Source organism: Lolium perenne, chromosome 4, assembly GCF_019359855.2.
Source record: "Lolium perenne isolate Kyuss_39 chromosome 4, Kyuss_2.0, whole genome shotgun sequence".
Lineage (NCBI taxonomy): Eukaryota > Viridiplantae > Streptophyta > Magnoliopsida > Poales > Poaceae > Lolium > Lolium perenne.
Window position 1 is genome coordinate 352,752,016 of NC_067247.2, and position 16,893 is coordinate 352,768,908.

Consider the following 16,893-nt stretch of genomic DNA (forward strand, 5'->3'; position numbering starts at 1 on the left):
TAAATGTGTTTGGTTTGCTCCATAAGGGCATGTACAACGGTAGAGAGGGAACATCTTCTCATAGTAGGCTACGTCATGTAGAAAATATACTAAATATATGTGGTATAATGCATTATTTTTTATTATCATCGCTAGCAGTTAATAAAAATTAATATTTTTTAGTAGAAAATTGGGTTAATAAGGGATGATAAATGTTATAATGGAGAAAATTATCTTCTCTTATTTTCTAACGAATCACCCCTTAGCTAAGAGAAAACAACCTTCTCTTTCTTCATTCCCTCTCCCCCACTTAAGAAAAATCCGATGTGGTGATGATAAGGGAAAGCTGACGTCAACCCATTATACATGCTCTAAACAAACGTCTTGAAAATGAATTACGTCGTAGCTAAAATTTGATACACCCACCCCTTCCGTAAACAAATCGTTACCAAACAACCTAGCGATGGCCCGAACGAAGCCACATGTTCTGATTCCATCTTGCTATGTCCCCGGTCTTCTTCGTACCTCTGGCCCTAGTCACTAGGAAGATATCCCACATACCTTCCTGTATGTAACTTACAGGGAGGAGCAGTCGCCGGTTAACCGGCGCTGGTGGCTCCCGATATCCCCATCGACTTCCTCCATGCCACGCCGCGAGTATAGGATCGACGGGAAGGTGCATCAGTTGCATGGTAGGAAGAGCATCATCGGCATTGCGGGAATAGTAGCGACAGTGATGCATGAGAAGCAGTACAAAAAGCTTCAAAAAGTAGTATTTTTTTTAAAAAAGCCCGTGGACCACCTAGCGAGGGCTACAAACATTAGCAGGAGCCGAAGGCGTGTCCCCGTCCTTGCCCCTCCATCACCGGATCCGGGAAAGCTTATTGTAGTAGAACTTGCTATAGTAGACATACGGGATGTTAGTGTGCTAAGACCCCAAAAGACCAACGCACTAGAGCAGCAACCATCGTCAATGATGACAACCGTAGATCGAAAGAGACTGGCGTGAAATCACACCAATGAACACGAAAATGGGCCAAATTCTAGGAGATCCGCTGGACACACAACTCCATGCGCCCTCCACCGGCGCTAGACGCACCACTAGAGCGAGGATAGGGGTGGGGGAGGATCTTATTCCCACTTCCGGATGTAGCTGTTTCCATCCTGAAGAAGACAATGAAATGCTATGCCTCCAAGCTCCCAAGGCTACATGAGGCGGATCAGACCGGCCGCGTCACCGGTGAGGGGGAGGGAACCCTTGATTGGTTTTTACAATGGCTACCTCTCCGTCCTGCCGTTTACATTAACATTGATGGAAACAAACACGTTTGTAGTGTTACCTATAGTTAGTTATGTTTTTTTTGCCTCCAAAATTATGCAGTGATAAAAAATGTGCAACCATGAAACGAAATCTGGCAGTATAAAGGGAAAAAAGGGCCCACTTAACTTGCCATTAGATCATCTATTAGATAGAGACCATACTTTTTTTTATATAAAATACTCCATCGTGTAGCGGCACTATTTGGACAACACGAGGGCACCCTATGATGGCCGCGCGATGCCACACAGACGAACAAGATTCGATGCGGCTCTTCGCCTTTTCGTCATTCACCCACCACTTGCTAGTGACACAAAAGAAGGCAACAGTGAGCTGTGAGCAAGCTGGAGTCGTCGATGCCACGGCTAGCCTTAGTGTTAAGGTTGGGGGTCGGATCTTCGGGTTAAGGGGTGCATCACGCTGGAGCCGGAGAAGAAAGGTTTTCTAAGGGCTTAGAGGGATGCTATGGTGGCGTCGGTTGAACCTTTACCGACAAGGAACGACGGTGGCGGCGGGGTATCCTCTTCCCCCTCCTCCTCTAGCTTCTTTTTTTCTTCCCCTCTCGGTTCTCTTTGCAGGGAGCCCCGAGATGGTGCCCGCTACATCGTACTCCCTCCGTCTAAAACTAGGTGTCTCACTTTTGTCTAAATATGAATGTATCTAGATGCATTTTAGTTAGAGATACATCCGTATCTAAAAAAGTTGAGACGCCTATTTTTGGACGGAGGGAGTACTATTTAAATTAAATCATTATATACATGAACTTAGGAAAATGAAGATAATAACGCTCCACGTTCCCTCGACACATCCAGTGAGGACGGTTGTGATAGCACTGTTGATGCCCACAATGTACAATTGTACACATCCAGCCATGATGGTTGTGATGTTGAGAAGTGGTGCATCTTCACGTCCAAATAATGCCCAATAATACACTCGTGTGGCACGAGTCCGTATCCGTTGTCTCCCAAACTCCCAAGGACAACGCCCACCACGTTTTCCGCAGCTTCCAAGCGCACCCTTCCGTCCAACAAAATCCAAATCCGTCCACGGTGGCCGGATGTGTGATTACTGATCACCTCCGACCAGTCCATGTCACCATCCCTGTTCAAGCTAGCTAAAATCTCGACGAGCACTTCACCACGGCCACTCCTCCATTTCCCACCACCACCATCGCCGCACCTACTCGCCGTCTTCCATGGCCTCCTACCATCTCCTCCTCCTCCACGGCGCAAAACCCTAAGCGGCCTGCTCTCGTCCCGGCGCCGGCGCCGCCTCTGGCCTCAGGACCGCCTCCATGGCCACCGTCACCGCCGCCGTCTGCTCCCTCCTCCCCGCCCGCTCCCCAATTCCCAACGCGAACCCTCTCTTCGCCCAGCGCCTCCGGCTGCCGCACAGCCGCGCCTCCCAGCAACGCCTCCACCTCACGCCCCGCGGCACACCAGCGCCCACGCCCCGCGCCACGGCCGAGCCCTCCGCCTCGACCTCCAGCGCCGTCGACGCGGCCCCCGCAACCAGCGCCACCGTGCTGCTCGACGTCGGCGGCATGATGTGCGGCGGCTGCGCGGCGCGGGTGCGCTCCGTCCTCGCCGCGGACGCGCGGGTCGAGAGCGTCGCGGTCAACCTCCTCGCCGAGTCGGCCGCCGTGCGGCTCCGCTCGCCCGCGCCGGCCGCCGGGGACGGCCTGGCGGCCAGGCTCACGCAGTGCGGCTTCCCGTCCACGGCGCGGCGAGGCGGCGCGGCCGCGGGGGCCACCGAGAGCGCGCGCAAGTGGAGGGAGATGGCCGCGCGCAAGGCGGAGCTGCTCGCGCGGAGCCGAGGCCGCGTCGCCTTCGCCTGGACGCTCGTCGCGCTCTGCTGCGGAGCCCACGCCACCCATCTCCTCCACTCCATCGGCATCCACGTCGGCCACGGTCAGTCGACACCACCAGATACGATACGGGAGCGTGGATTTTTATTTGGAAATAGATTCCCATAACTAGATTCACCACTGATGGTCATGCTACTGGACGGGAAAAACGAAGTTCAAATTTGTAACTAATGCTGACGCTACTGGACTGCTCTGTGCATGATGCAGGAACTTTTTTGGATCTGTTGCACAACTCGTATGTGAAATGTGGCATTGCCATGGTGGCGTTGTTTGGGCCTGGAAGAGGTATATTTGCCCCCCGTGTCATTTTTAAAGCCTTGCACATTGGTTTACATATCTACTAGTCAAGTCTTCCACACAGTTTCTTGGCGCTCAAAAGTCAAAACCAGATAGTCACAACAAATAATCAGATAGTCACTGGTAGAGGTAATTACCATAAGACCAATTAGTTTATACTAGGAATGGTAGAGATCTCAGTACCACTAGGTAGGTTGTCTCACGCAACGATACCAGTAACTCCTAGTCATCCTCAATATGATATTTTGTTTTTGTTTTGGTGAGCTTTTGCTTGGTATTCTGTGTTTTTAAAGGGACATTTGTTAAATTCCTCCTACAAAGGGACACATCCTACAAACACAACAGAATAATGACCTCAAATCAGGACCATGCATTGTTTATTCTAGAGTGAAGAGAACAGTATTTGCTCACACTGAAGGTCATTTTCAGTATGGTCGTGCACTGTTCTTTTCAATATTTTATTATTACCCTTTCTCACAACGCGGTCAATGTTATTCCAGATATACTTTTTGATGGTCTTAGAGCGTTCAAGCAAGGCGCCCCCAACATGAATTCTCTTGTAGGATTCGGGTCTGCAGCTGCATTTGCTATTAGTGCGGTAAGTGAACTTATAGAGGCCGTTTTCTCTGTCCAGACTCGCACAAATACTAAAACACATGTTTTCATATGAAGGTGTCCTTGCTGAACCCTGAATTGGGGTGGAATTCAACCTTTTTTGATGAACCGGTGAGAACTCTTCGATGAACGAAAACGACAAATATATTGCAACTTTTATATAGCACTTGCAACTGCTTCTCTGTATCTTTGATCTTGAAACGATCAGCGTCAACCATTGTTGAACTTAATTATTGACAAGGCATCCAGTGCATCCTTAATCAATTCAGCTTAGGAACCCTGTTGCTCTCTGTCTTTGCTTTAATTGATTTGATTGTTCATCAAATAACAGTTCAGATATGTTTTTCACAAGAAATTTTGTTGAAGGAATCCGTCTTGTAGCATGCAGGTCATGCTTCTCGGATTTGTACTTCTTGGACGATCTCTTGAGGAAAGCGCTAGGCTTAAGGCATCTAGCGATATGAATGAGCTCATTGTAAGTACACATCTAAGCATTTACGGAAATGTATGACACTCACATTTTCCATTTCTAGAAATAGAAAGTATGAAAGCCGCCAATTTGATGAATCTGTATAAACTATTTTAAAAATATTGATGGATAGTGAAGTAGTGTATCTAATCAACAATGTGTTGTTCACTAATATAACAAATATATTGACAACTAATTATGTCTAATGTTCTGTGGCAGTCACTCTTATCTCCTCAATCAAGGTTGATTGTTACATCCTCAAGTGACGATGTTTCTTCAGATGGCATTTTGAATTCGGATGCAATCACAGTTGAAGTTTCTGTCGATGATGTCCGTGTTGGAGACTCGATATTGGTTCTTCCAGGAGAAACTATTCCTGTAGATGTAAGAACTCGGACCATAGTCTTGTTTTTTCGTATTTTCTAGTATGTTACAATGCAGTCATGCAATTATTTTATCCAAATCTGATGAACCCCTGTACGGCTGGTTATTAATTTCCCTGTGGTAAATCTATCTTACAAAGTGAACTTGCACGTTCTCCCTCCGAAAATACAAGGCACCCTTAAATTTCGCTGGTCAACAACTTACTATTTTGACTATGATTTGTACTTATAATATATCCACAAGTTTTTCTTATAAATATATCTGAAGTAAGAGAGAGTCTAAAGACGAATGCAACGATACCATTTATACATTCTCAATCCATATATTTTAGTATATATTAGTGGTCAAAGTTGTGCATCAAAGACCGTGCGAAAAAATTTGTGCCTTATATTTTGGGACAGAGGGAATAGTAAAGATCATTCAAAGGCGACTCTTTTTCCCTTTGCCTTGATTAATTCTTCGAAGATACATTTTTTTTTTTCATAATTATTTTTTGCTGTCTCCAATTATGTTACATTTATTGCTTACCCTCTCATACTTTAATCTATATGTTGTTTCTACTAATCCCTCCGATCCATAATAACTGTCTGGGTTTTTGTTCAAATTAGTTCAAATTTGAAATAAAACTCCGACACTTATTATGGATCCGACACTTATTATGGATCGAAGGGAGTACCTAATTGGTTTGAACGAAAATGTTTCTTAAATGTTTTTTTATATTATTATATCTTATAAGATGAGTTAAAATGAAGGATGCCCTAGTTTCCTTAATAGGGAGGTATTAATGATTGAAAATATACACACTCGTCATCCTTCTGTTGCAATGTCTTATACATCAGCTTGTGGTTGTGTATAATTATTTGACATATCTATTGGACCATTGATACTTATGCTTGCAGGGAAATGTCATTGCGGGCTCAAGTTTTGTTGACGAATCAATGCTTACTGGAGAATCATTGCCAGTAGCTAAGGAAATAGGACGTCCTGTATTTTCTGGAACTGTGAATTGGGTGCGTACATAATAGTTTTTTTGTGAAAGCCTGGTAGTTTATCTTTATTCTCATTTCCACTGCGTGGTGCCAACCAATTGTGATTTAATATCTAATGCTGACCTCTGTGTCATATAACTGTTCTCATCAACTGAATTTCAATAAGATCTTCACGTAATATTTCTTATGTCCTGATTTATTTCCAGTGTCTTTTTAAGTAGATATACTCCAGTGAAATATTATAATGTGTTTGTTCACTGATTTAATCTTCTCTCTCTCACACACTCCTTTTGAACATGATTGGTAAATTGATCTAACAACCTGTTCTTGGCTTTCTTAAAGGATGGGCCTCTAAAGATCAAAGCTACAACTACTGGACCATCGTCAACAATTGCCAAGATAATCCGTATGGTTGGTACACATGGAGATAACTATTTATTTTCATTTTGGTAAAAGGGAATTTTTTGCTTGTAACTATATTCATACTATCCCTGAGCAGGTTGAGGATGCGCAAGCGCGAGAAGCCCCTGTTCAAAGGCTCGCGGATTCAATTGCAGGGCCATTTGTGTATACTGTTATGACGTTGTCTGCAGCAACCTTTACTTTCTGGTCTGGTCCACTTTTCCTTTTCTTTTCTTTCTCAAAGAAAAAATATCCAAAAATCTCAGAAGCTATATAAAAGTGCCACTCACTCTGTCCCAAAATAACTTGCTCATATTTTTCTAGATAAGGATGTATCTACACACTAAAAACATGTCTAGATACAACCGCATCTAGACAACCTTGAGCGACTTACCTTGGATTTTTGCTAACCTTTTCTCTGCATCTTAAGGTACTACATGGGCACACACATATTTCCGGAGGTTCTTCTAAATGATATTTCTGGCCCTGATGGGGACGCATTGCTTTTGAGCCTGAAGCTTGCAGTGGATGTACTAGTGAGTAATCCTGCTACTGTTTTTCTAAACTTAGCCTTTCAAAATAATAGATTGAAGTTTATTTTTGGTCCACTGAGCCAAATTTGCATAACCAGACTACCGTAAGTAACTCTATAATGATCCTTAAAATTCATCTCGACTTAATGCTCATGCAAAATATCCTGAAATTTCAATATTATCGATCTTGTTTGGAGGTGTGGTTGACCATCCAACAACTGTCACATAACTCAGTCTCAAGAACTGCTTTTTTCTTAGTTGTGATAAGTTCATAAATTACACCGTGCAGGTTGTTTCCTGTCCGTGTGCGCTTGGGTTAGCTACGCCTACAGCTATCTTAATAGGAACTTCCCTGGGTAACTTCTTTGTCCACATGTTTGTCCATTTATTCTCGATGTTTGATGAGACAATGCGCCATACTATTTTTGTACCACATAAATACGATTATAGGTTCCTTTTTCAAAAATGACATTGATTCAGTATTCCTCTATTCAATACTTGTTTGTGAAAAGAGAACCTCATGAGCTTAGCACCTAGTAGAACATCTGATATAGCAATCGAACCTATTAGTCCTTATGAGCTTATAAAACTCTGTGACTAACTTTTATCTTAAACCAGGTGCTAAGCGAGGGCTGCTTATTAGAGGAGGTGATGTTTTGGAGCGTCTGGCTGGGATAGATTCAGTTGTTCTTGATAAGGTATATTACTTCATTTATCATATTTTTCCAAGAAAATTAATGTATCTACATTACAAATACCTCTATATGATTTTTAGACAGGGACACTTACAAAAGGAAAACCAGTTGTTACTTCTATTGCTTCTTTAGCATATGGGGAGATGGAGATTCTTCGTCTTGCTGCTGCAGTGGAGAAAACAGCATTGCATCCTATTGCTAATGCTATAATGAAGAAGGCTGAACTGCTCAAACTGGATATTCCAACTACAAGTGGACAGCTTACAGAGCCTGGTTTTGGCTGTTTGGCTGAAGTAGATGGGCGTTTGGTTGCAGTAGGTACTTTGGACTGGGTCAACAATCGTTTCGAAACCACGGCATCGCCAGCTGAACTGAGAGATCTCAGAAATCGCCTAGAGTTTGTGTCTTCTAGTGAGGCATCATCATCAAATCAGTCAAAATCAATTGCTTATATTGGCCGTGAAGGAGAAGGAATAATAGGTGCTATTGCTATCTCAGATGTTCTGCGTGATGACGCGAAGTCAACTGTGGACAGGTATTTAGTATTTACTAGAGATATCATTTGCATTGTAAATGTATCTGCCCCTGCAATGTTGGTGGATATATACTTCTCCTAACTGACAAGATGTTAAGAAGACCTAACATTGCCGCATTCTTCAAAATGTGTTGCGCTTGAAAAAAAAATTTTTGTTCTCTAATGCTGTGAAATAGTACAACCAGAACTTCTGTTGTAAATTCTATTTTAGTGGTGTCATGCTAAGTGCATCTTTTAAATAGTGCAACCAACTCTTTTACAGTCATGTCTCTAATTCAAGTAGTGCAGCATGTGTAACTGGCATTTCTTTTAATCAACAGGCTGCAACAGGAAGGAATTACAACATACATACTATCAGGAGACAGGAAAGAAGCAGTAGAAGGCATCGGTAAAACTGTTGGAATCAGGAGTGAAAACAGAAAGTCATCCCTCAGTCCGCAGGAAAAGGCAGGCATTATTTCAACTTTGCAAGATGAAGGGCATAGAGTTGCGATGGTAATTTAATGCTGTGCTCTATTTTTGTTATCTTATCGATCGATACATTTAGTTAGTCTTAGTTTCTGGGTTGGAAATAGTTTGTTGTAAAAAAAAACTCTTCTGTTTTCCTGATTTGAAGTTCAGTGCATAGGTAAAAAATTAAAGCATGACAAAAGTCATCGTTGATAGATAACATGACGAAAGTTTCATTTAGCCATTGACAAGGCTGTATTACATATATTTGTACTAAGCATGTCATGTTTGTCTACATTGGTTTCTAACAATAGTGAGCCATTGTTTGTTGTTGCATAGGTTGGTGATGGAATAAATGATGCTCCATCATTGGCAGCTGCTAATGTTGGAATAGCTATGCGAACTCACTCAAAAGAGAACGCTGCCTCTGATGCAGCTTCAGTTGTTCTATTAGGGAACAGACTATCTCAGGTATAATTCTGCTCAGTCTGATTTTAAACAATTCAAGTGGCAACCTCATTGATAGATGAGATCTTTCTCTGGCACAGGTTGTAGATGCTCTATCATTGTCTAAAGCAACTATGGCGAAAGTTCATCAAAATTTGGCCTGGGCAGTGGCATATAACATAGTAGCCATTCCCATTGCGGCTGGAGCGCTACTACCCCAATTTGATTTTGCCATGACACCGTCTCTTTCAGGTAATGTTTATCCAGTGAACACTCGTCATATCGGTAGAGGGTTCTTTAATAATGACACCATCCTGATGATGTGCTTTTCTTGCAGGTGGACTGATGGCCCTGAGCTCCATCTTTGTCGTCAGCAATTCTTTGCTTCTGCAGCTGCATGGATCGTTTCAGAAGACAGAAAAAACAAGGCCAGACGACCTGAAGGCTGAAGTCTAGATCAGAGTAAGTTGGCTGGTTTATTTGTTCTTGGATATAGGTACATAGGATGATTGCTCGAGACACCACGATTGTACAGGATCGTAGAGCGTGACTCTGAAACTGTTACTAGTTCTCTACCTCCGGCCAAGCCAAATGCAATAACTCTTGTAAGTTATATGTTGTGCAGCAGAAATTTATATATAGTCAATTAGAAATTAAGAGCCACCCAACAGCAGAAAAATGTATTTTATGCCAGTTTTAACATTACTTTACTGCTGCTTCCGTACACTCTCTTAGAAAACTTAAAAATATATATGATATTTTCGTTCTGTGCCAATTAAGATTAGTTGGATAATTTAATATTTATGCCATTCCAATACCGGCACAAAACCAACCCCCCAGCTGTGCAACGGCCAGTGCCATCTTAGCTAACAGCATCAGGAAGGTGCACGAGAAACGGCAAAATTTTCCAGGGTTCATTCAGATCTGCTTCCAAGAAGCTCTAGAGTTGCTTGCGAACTGTTTCTGGAACTTGTTTTGCTTTCTAGATTACGCGTACTGGATTCTATCTGCTGGCTGAGTACTGCAGTAAACACTTTTGCAGTTTGCTAGATAGCACCTTCCTCACCTGGCAGTGTCCTCTAAAATCGTGTAATCTGAACTGATGAGGAAAGGAAGGAAATCACCTTGTACAAAGACCAACCAATCTGGACTGCTTCGCTAGTTTGCTTGGCCTCGTCTCTCGTATAAAGGAGCTGGCCGGCACTCATTTGAGATGGTAGTTGGTTGATATACGCCCCCGATTGTAAAGGCTGCTCTGACTTTCACGCTAGGTAGCAGGATATGGTCAAAGAAACATCATCTTTCCTCCAGGAACACTTGAACTGTGACGTACAATCTTTTGTGCATAACAAACATAATGAATACAAGCTTAACTTATGGATTCTCACTCGTTCACTAGAGCATTGTCAATGCATGTTTTACAAACTAAGTCATCGGACTGTGTTACAAAGTACCCAATTTTCCTTCTTCTCCAAATGGACATAACCTTTTTCTGCTTGCCATAATACGTTGAAGTGTTCAACCTGAGATAGTACATTGCCAAACCAAGATAATGAGTTACTAAATTAAGCCAATGAGGACAAATACTGCTGGATATACATCACCATCATCACACCTTCTAATTATATATGTCACTCAAACATCAGCCCATCTTTGTCGTCAGCAACTCTTTGCTTTTGCAGCTGCATGGGTCGTTTCAGAAGCCAGAAAAACCAAGGACAGATGACTTGAAGGCTGAAGTCTAGATCAAAGTAAATTGGTTCGTTTATCTCGTAATTGATATTGTACATCTTAAATATTATCCAACTAGAAACCTTTAATACAACAGTCCAGACGAGAACCTGAGAGATGGTAGAATTCCAGTTTGAACACGGAACGGATACAGTACGCCGCAAATCCACCCTACCCACAGCCTCTATTTAACTGCCAAGCAGGTGACATGATATGAAAAAAATGCATCTCGCAGATAAGAAGGTAAAGCTGCTTTTTGTTGCACTTCAGGTAATACTGAATAATACAAAGCCGTATTGGATTCACTGTAATCGTTCAGGAAAATAACAGTCAAGCCGTAAAGCTCAACTGGAAAAGGTTAATACAACTTTTCTTAGAATGAGGTAGCGCTGGTGCTCCTGCCGGTGAATGAAACCATCGTACCACATCGCTATTGTCTAGAAGGGAATAGGATCGACAAACAGACGCCTAATTGTCCCTTCGAGGCAGTTGCTGTATGTAAAAGCATCCTTGTGGTCATCGTACCAGAACATCATGCTGATTGTTATATTCACGACTCGTTGTATCGCGGGAAGTAGCTCAGGGCGCTCAAATCGTGTTTGATTTGTGGTCTTCCATGCATCTTCTATCATAGAACCTATCTTGGCAAAGGCCACATCACTTTCCACGCCATACTCACTAATGTAAGATTCCACTGAACTATGCACATCATATTTGTTCTTTCCTTGCTGTGAACAACACATAATTCATCAGGGGTATTATCGTGGTCAATGTATAGAAAATATGGGTGGTAATCTTGGAGATTTAATATGTACCTTAAATGCAGCAAGGTCATTCATAAAACGTGTCACCACTGCACAAGCCCTGACAACATCCGTGCAACCGAGCGCCCATTCGAGTTCCTCCTTGGTTACAGTATCACCCATACCAATTAACAAGCCAACACATGCCCATGGTGCGCCGGAGCATATGCTAGATACTTTCACTTGATCATTGAATCTGGGCTTGTGATTTTTATGAAACCATTCTGCTTCTTGGAGATGGTTACTTGACAATATTTGAAACTGCAAATGAAGAAAATGCATTTGTACTTCCGATAAAAGATCTGGATAATGTACACCAATGATATGGATGTAGGCAGTAAGGCTGTGTATCAAATCTGCTTATTCTAGAAACAAATAAAATATAGAACTAAGGAATATTCATCTTGTGGTTGTAAGTTGAGAATGATGTACCGCTTTTGTGCTATAAGAGACACGGTACTTCTCATCTGGTTTCAACTCGTCCTCAAACTCTTTGAATGTGCAAATCATCTTGAGGTAGAACTTCTGGAGGTATTCTGGTAGAAGAGAAACAGCACTCTCCTCCCATCTGTATATAATTCAATTAGTCATACTTTTGAGTGCAGTTATGTGAATGCACGTGTTATTCTAAAACACAGAAGATAAAGCAACATGACGCGAGCTCCAACCTTTGTATAGCTTCATTGAGTTGTTTACACTCCATCAAAGTAGCATGTACATCGTAAGTGTCATCTATCATTGCCATTATTGCAATTATCTTGGCAAATATCATTCTTGCACGCGTGTACTCTTGTTCATAGTACGCCATATGTGACCATAAGTAGCACTCAACAACACGGTCTCGTGAGTATGTTATCCCCACTTCTCTATACATATCTTCCCACCATCTGAAATGAACTTTGTTGTTAATGCTCTATACAAGAAATTGTAACCAGGTTCATTTATCGGAAGTATAGACATAAATTTTATTTGATGGGACTAAGCTTGCATGGCTGTTTGAAATTTTTTAAACTGAAAAAAATGATCTCCGCTTTTGCACAAACTTGCATGGCTTTGAACTTTGAAGTACGAAAGTATAAATAAAATTCAAATTTTGGGCAAGTTAGTTTATTTCTCACATAAATATGCATGATTGTTCACCCAATATAAAAACACTCATACATAGTCTCTCTCACATTAACTGAAGCTTAAGAATCAAATATATATCATGCAAAGTAGGGTTCCCTTTGTAAGATTCACGAGAAATATTACAGAAGGGCTAGTTATGAGACTAATTAGGAGGATACCGTAGCCCTTCACAGCATATGTGTATGCCTAGATGCGTACTTGATTGGTTGAGCCTAGATTAGATATTTTGCACTACAATGATCCAAAATGCGGGTATTTTAGGACATCCAGACAATCTTGAAGATGGTACTTTCCCAAAAATTAATTTATTTGCAACCATTGTTATTTCACATCAATAATTTAACACTATCAAAAGAAATTAAGTATAAATCTGGTAATATCAATGCGATATTTTGGATGCTAGAAATTTAATCTCATACATGATCAAACTCACAAATGTTTGGTCGGTAAACTATCTAAAAAATGACCTACTTTAAGATCAGAGGTAGTACTTCTTAAGGGTTTGGAACCTCAGAATTTCCTCAGAAAAAGGAAAAGAAAAGTTAAATATTGTCCCGCAACAGGTGTTGGACGGCGGACAGGCTTCAGCGGCGCGGCTTGCCGAGGCCGGCTGCTTGCCCCCTTTGCGACCAGGAGCAGGAGACGCTCCAGCACCTCCTTCTTGGTTGCGTGGTTGCTCGTGAGGTATGGGCTTGGGTGCTAGCACGTTGGGGCAAGCTGGAGCGGATGCCCGGCGTGGACACGGAGGTTGTGCCCTGGTGGACCTCGCTCAGTTGCACCAGTTCTGTGAGGAGGGATATGTGGACGGCTATCATTTTGGTTTTCTGGTGTATTTGGAGGCATCGGAACGAGGTGGTGTTCAATGGCGCCACCCCGGCAGCGGCGGCCATTAGGCATAGGATTAGGGAGGAGTACCAGAGATGGCGTGTAGCTAGGCTGTTCCGCTCGGAGTCCTTTGGATTTCCCGAGCCTTTTCCTTTCTCGTGGAGAGATGGAGATTAGGCTTTCGTTCAGAAGGGGAGCTGCCACCCCTTGTTGGCAATGATACACGTGGCTCGGGCTTTCTTGCCCTTTCTTCTATGTGATTAGTACACCTTCCAGGGTGTATTCTCGAAAAAAAAAGTTAAATATTGTACATGAGTGCTTTTGGAAATGATAGATTCTCTTGATTCCTCGAAATGCATCGAGATGGTACAGCCACAAATAGATTACATGCTTCGATCTTGCTTGAAGCTTTTGCTCTTTAGTAGATGTCTGCTATTTTTTCTACCTATCACCCAGCTAAACAAACATTGTCTTGCAATTTTTTATTTCACTCTGCCTAACTTATATTTTGGCATGGAAGTAGATGTCTGAGGAATGCGTGAAAGACAGGTCCAATTAACTGAAGTAGATGTCACAATGATATTTCTTTTCATAAACGAATGTTAACTGTACTGTGCATGTTGTGTGCTTATGTGGCTCCATACTTGGTCTATTTTTTAGCATAAGGAGAACCTGGATTTTATGATGGTGGCATGTAATCAGCTGGAACAGGCTGTCATGGAGTATCTTCCCAAGATGGGTGGAGACCTAGTATACGCATTTTGGTGTATTAAACTTTTAGTTACATTAGGAGTGTGTTTTCCTTCATTTCTATTAGATCCGACATGATTTAGAATCCTAATATCAAGAAGCTCAACTTTTTATCACTCTTTAATACCAAATATGTGTTACCTGGATAGATCCTTGAGTTCCTTTAAGTGGAGGCATTGCAGATTGTTAAAATCCAGTTTGGCCAATTCTAGAATTGAGGAATTGTGCATTGGCTCATCTTTGTACTCTGAGATATAATGCAACACTTCTACTCTCTTCAAGGTCCTTGTCAGTGGTAAGTGAAGAGCACGCTTGACTTGCTCAGCCAGCGGGGACTCAAGGTCACCTTTCATAGACTCAAGGCGTTGCCTTGCAAACAAGATACTTTCTTCAAGTTCTGTTTCCCCATGAGTTAAAAGATATGCTGCATTGTATAAACTTAGTAGTTCCCTTGGCGCATTAGTTATGTCAACCTTGAACGTCCCATCTTCATTTTTAAACATTTTGAATACATCTGCAAGATATACATGATAACATGATGAGAAATTGAGCACATTAGTTTGTGTTTGGACATTCTTGGATCATATAGTTTTAGTATATACCCGGAGATACCCAGAATCCTTGTTGCCTCAGTAAGCGGAATCGAAGAGCAACATCATGAAGGCTAGAGCTATTGAATTCGGAAGCATGGGTGGTTCTTAATATGGAGAAAATCTCTTCTTCAAAATTATGATCTATACTCAGATGTTGGAGAGTGTCCACAAGGTTCAGTTTCTCAACTATAGTACTACAAGCCTCAAGCACCCCAAGCACTTTGTCCTTCAGTTGATTGCACCTGTCTTTCATGCATTCCTCAGATATCTACTTCCATACAAAAATATAAGTTAGGAAGAGTGAACTTTTTTTTTTTGGCATGACAACGTTTATTTAGCTGGATAGGTGAAAAAATAGCAGTGTTATCTCACAAGACGTTTCTCCATTAAAGCCCTAGACATCAATTGTTACTAGTAACATTTGAACAAATTGGGGACCTATTTTAGAGAAAGAGACATAAATAGAAAATTTGCTTCTAACATAAAAATTCCAATATATGTATCATTAACTAGCATTGGTAATGAATATGTACTTTGTTTGATACCTTGCAAAAAAGCTTAAGAATTATAGGGTACCTCTTGCTTATATATGGTACTCTTCTCGCGTATTTTGTAAATTCTAGATGTTCTTTTTTATGGAGCACCCACATATATGTTTTCTACATGGAAGTTTCTCATTTAACAAATGAATTGATAAGGAGTCTTTCCTTTTATTGCCTGCTTATAATTGCATCAAAAAATATTTACTTATCTTTGTGGTTTTTGTTTTGTAACCATATAATATCTTGATGAAAGCTTTGTCTTAACGAATAAAAACATCATGCATTTTTGAACGAAGTGAGTAGTAGTAGACTAAGTCTCAGTTTATGTTGTCTTGTGTGCTAAATTAATTTTCTTACTTATCGAGGAAAAATAGCCATGAAAATGGCATTATTGTAGTCCACTACAATGCTTAACATAGTTGAGGATGAAATATGCCATGCATGGCTATCTACATTGATCTGGAATTGAGTTCTGTGGGAAATTCTAAGGTGTACCTGGAAGCACCCGCCCCAATTTCAAGAAGACAAGATAGTCGATGTCATCTTCTTTGAAATAAACTCACCTGCCAATGTTTAAGTTTCCTAAGTGCATGTATTTGTTCAACCAAAATGTAAGGCTTTGTGGGATTTGCAAAAAGAAAACAAGTTTTTTTATCCCCAAGACACTTTTTTTTTTGATAAAGGATGCTTTATTACTTTTGGGAAGCAATTACATCCAGCATCTGCATAACCAGGATGCACACAACCGTTTATGATAGTCAAGTCTAGAATAAAAAGATGCCAAATTAGAAACTAGGCGAAATACATATCGGAACGATGAAACGTAAAACGCCTATGATGGGGGTGGGGCTTCAATCCGTAGACTATGCTGCCACCCATGTAGGGAAAAAGTATCCCTCGTCGTAGCCTCAATCGTGTACAGACCTCCGTAAATAGGTCTTGGTTCTCCATACGCTGAAGAGGTAACCACGAACGAAGAATCCCCAAGACACTTAAGTTATCCTTTTGAGATAACAAGTTTCACATGATCTCCAAAAAAAAAAAAATAGTTACACACGTGCTGAAGACTCGAAACATAAATATGTAGGTGCATCTTGGAGACCACACACGCCTCTCCCCAGTTTGCTGTGTGCATTATTACAAGCCAGAGTAAATCTAGCATACATGGCTATTTTCATGGCTATTTTTCCTCGATAAGTAAGGAAATTAGCCGCGGCCTCTGCACAGATTGGTGCCCACATCCATTTATTTATTGCAGCTTATTATTTAGTACTACTAAAGAACACTCCGACCAGCAAGTAGGCCAAAAAACTAATTAATAATCCAGGATAATAAGTTTATATCACATATTGAAATGTAATAAATCTTCTACCGGTGAACAAGCATACCTGTAATGTTTCTGGACTGTGGTGGATGAAGAAGTCACCCCATATCGTGGGATGAAACGCAGGCGCGGTCTCTGGAACGGTAGAACCGTGGGAGAATGCCATGAAAATCTATGCACCGGTGCGATGAATCGTTGGTATAGTAGTGTTACTTGC

The 16,893-nt window shown here is 41.5% G+C and overlaps 2 protein-coding genes across 3 annotated transcripts; one reads left to right on the forward strand and one right to left on the reverse strand.

Annotated features, from left to right (window-relative positions):
• The first annotated feature begins 2,387 nt into the window (after positions 1 to 2,387).
• On the forward strand, positions 2,388 to 9,700 carry LOC127296967 (copper-transporting ATPase PAA2, chloroplastic). Its single transcript, XM_051327215.2, has 17 exons — positions 2,388 to 3,207; positions 3,372 to 3,449; positions 3,962 to 4,059; positions 4,134 to 4,187; positions 4,465 to 4,551; positions 4,765 to 4,929; positions 5,829 to 5,939; positions 6,261 to 6,329; positions 6,418 to 6,527; positions 6,751 to 6,856; positions 7,143 to 7,209; positions 7,472 to 7,551; positions 7,629 to 8,083; positions 8,404 to 8,578; positions 8,873 to 9,004; positions 9,082 to 9,232; positions 9,318 to 9,700. The coding sequence occupies exons 1-17, from the start codon at positions 2,592 to 2,594 to the stop codon at positions 9,434 to 9,436; spliced, it is 2,673 nt and encodes an 890-aa protein (XP_051183175.1). The 5' UTR covers positions 2,388 to 2,591; the 3' UTR covers positions 9,437 to 9,700.
• Positions 9,701 to 10,947: 1,247 nt separating this feature from the next.
• On the reverse strand, positions 10,948 to 16,893 carry LOC127296968 (tau-cadinol synthase). Of its 2 annotated transcripts, XM_051327217.2 has the most exons (8): positions 16,741 to 16,873; positions 15,848 to 15,915; positions 14,820 to 15,078; positions 14,359 to 14,731; positions 12,183 to 12,401; positions 11,947 to 12,082; positions 11,527 to 11,775; positions 10,948 to 11,439 (listed from the first exon to the last, which is right to left on the reverse strand). In XM_051327217.2, exons 3-8 carry the CDS (start codon positions 15,061 to 15,063, stop codon positions 11,149 to 11,151), a joined length of 1,512 nt encoding a protein of 503 aa, XP_051183177.1. In that variant the 5' UTR covers positions 15,064 to 15,078; positions 15,848 to 15,915; positions 16,741 to 16,873; the 3' UTR covers positions 10,948 to 11,148. The 2 variants fall into 2 exon arrangements, with proteins under 2 accessions (XP_051183177.1, XP_051183176.1); XM_051327216.2 differs by lacking the exon at positions 15,848 to 15,915 and having other exon boundaries at positions 16,741 to 16,893.

Coding starts and splice junctions, on each gene's coding strand:
- LOC127296967 (XM_051327215.2), top strand. CDS start 2,592: ATGGCCACCGTCACCGCCGCCGTCTGCTCCCTCCTCCCCGCCCGCTCC. Junction 4,060..4,133: donor CTGCATTTGCTATTAGTGCG/GTAAGTGAACTT, acceptor TTTCATATGAAG/GTGTCCTTGCTGAACCCTGA. Junction 4,930..5,828: donor GAGAAACTATTCCTGTAGAT/GTAAGAACTCGG, acceptor TTATGCTTGCAG/GGAAATGTCATTGCGGGCTC.
- LOC127296968 (XM_051327216.2), bottom strand. CDS start 16,842: ATGGCATTCTCCCACGGTTCTACCGTTCCAGAGACCGCGCCTGCGTTT. Junction 14,732..14,819: donor AGGATTCTGGGTATCTCCGG/GTATATACTAAA, acceptor TATATCTTGCAG/ATGTATTCAAAATGTTTAAA. Junction 11,776..11,946: donor TCTCTTATAGCACAAAAGCG/GTACATCATTCT, acceptor CTTCATTTGCAG/TTTCAAATATTGTCAAGTAA.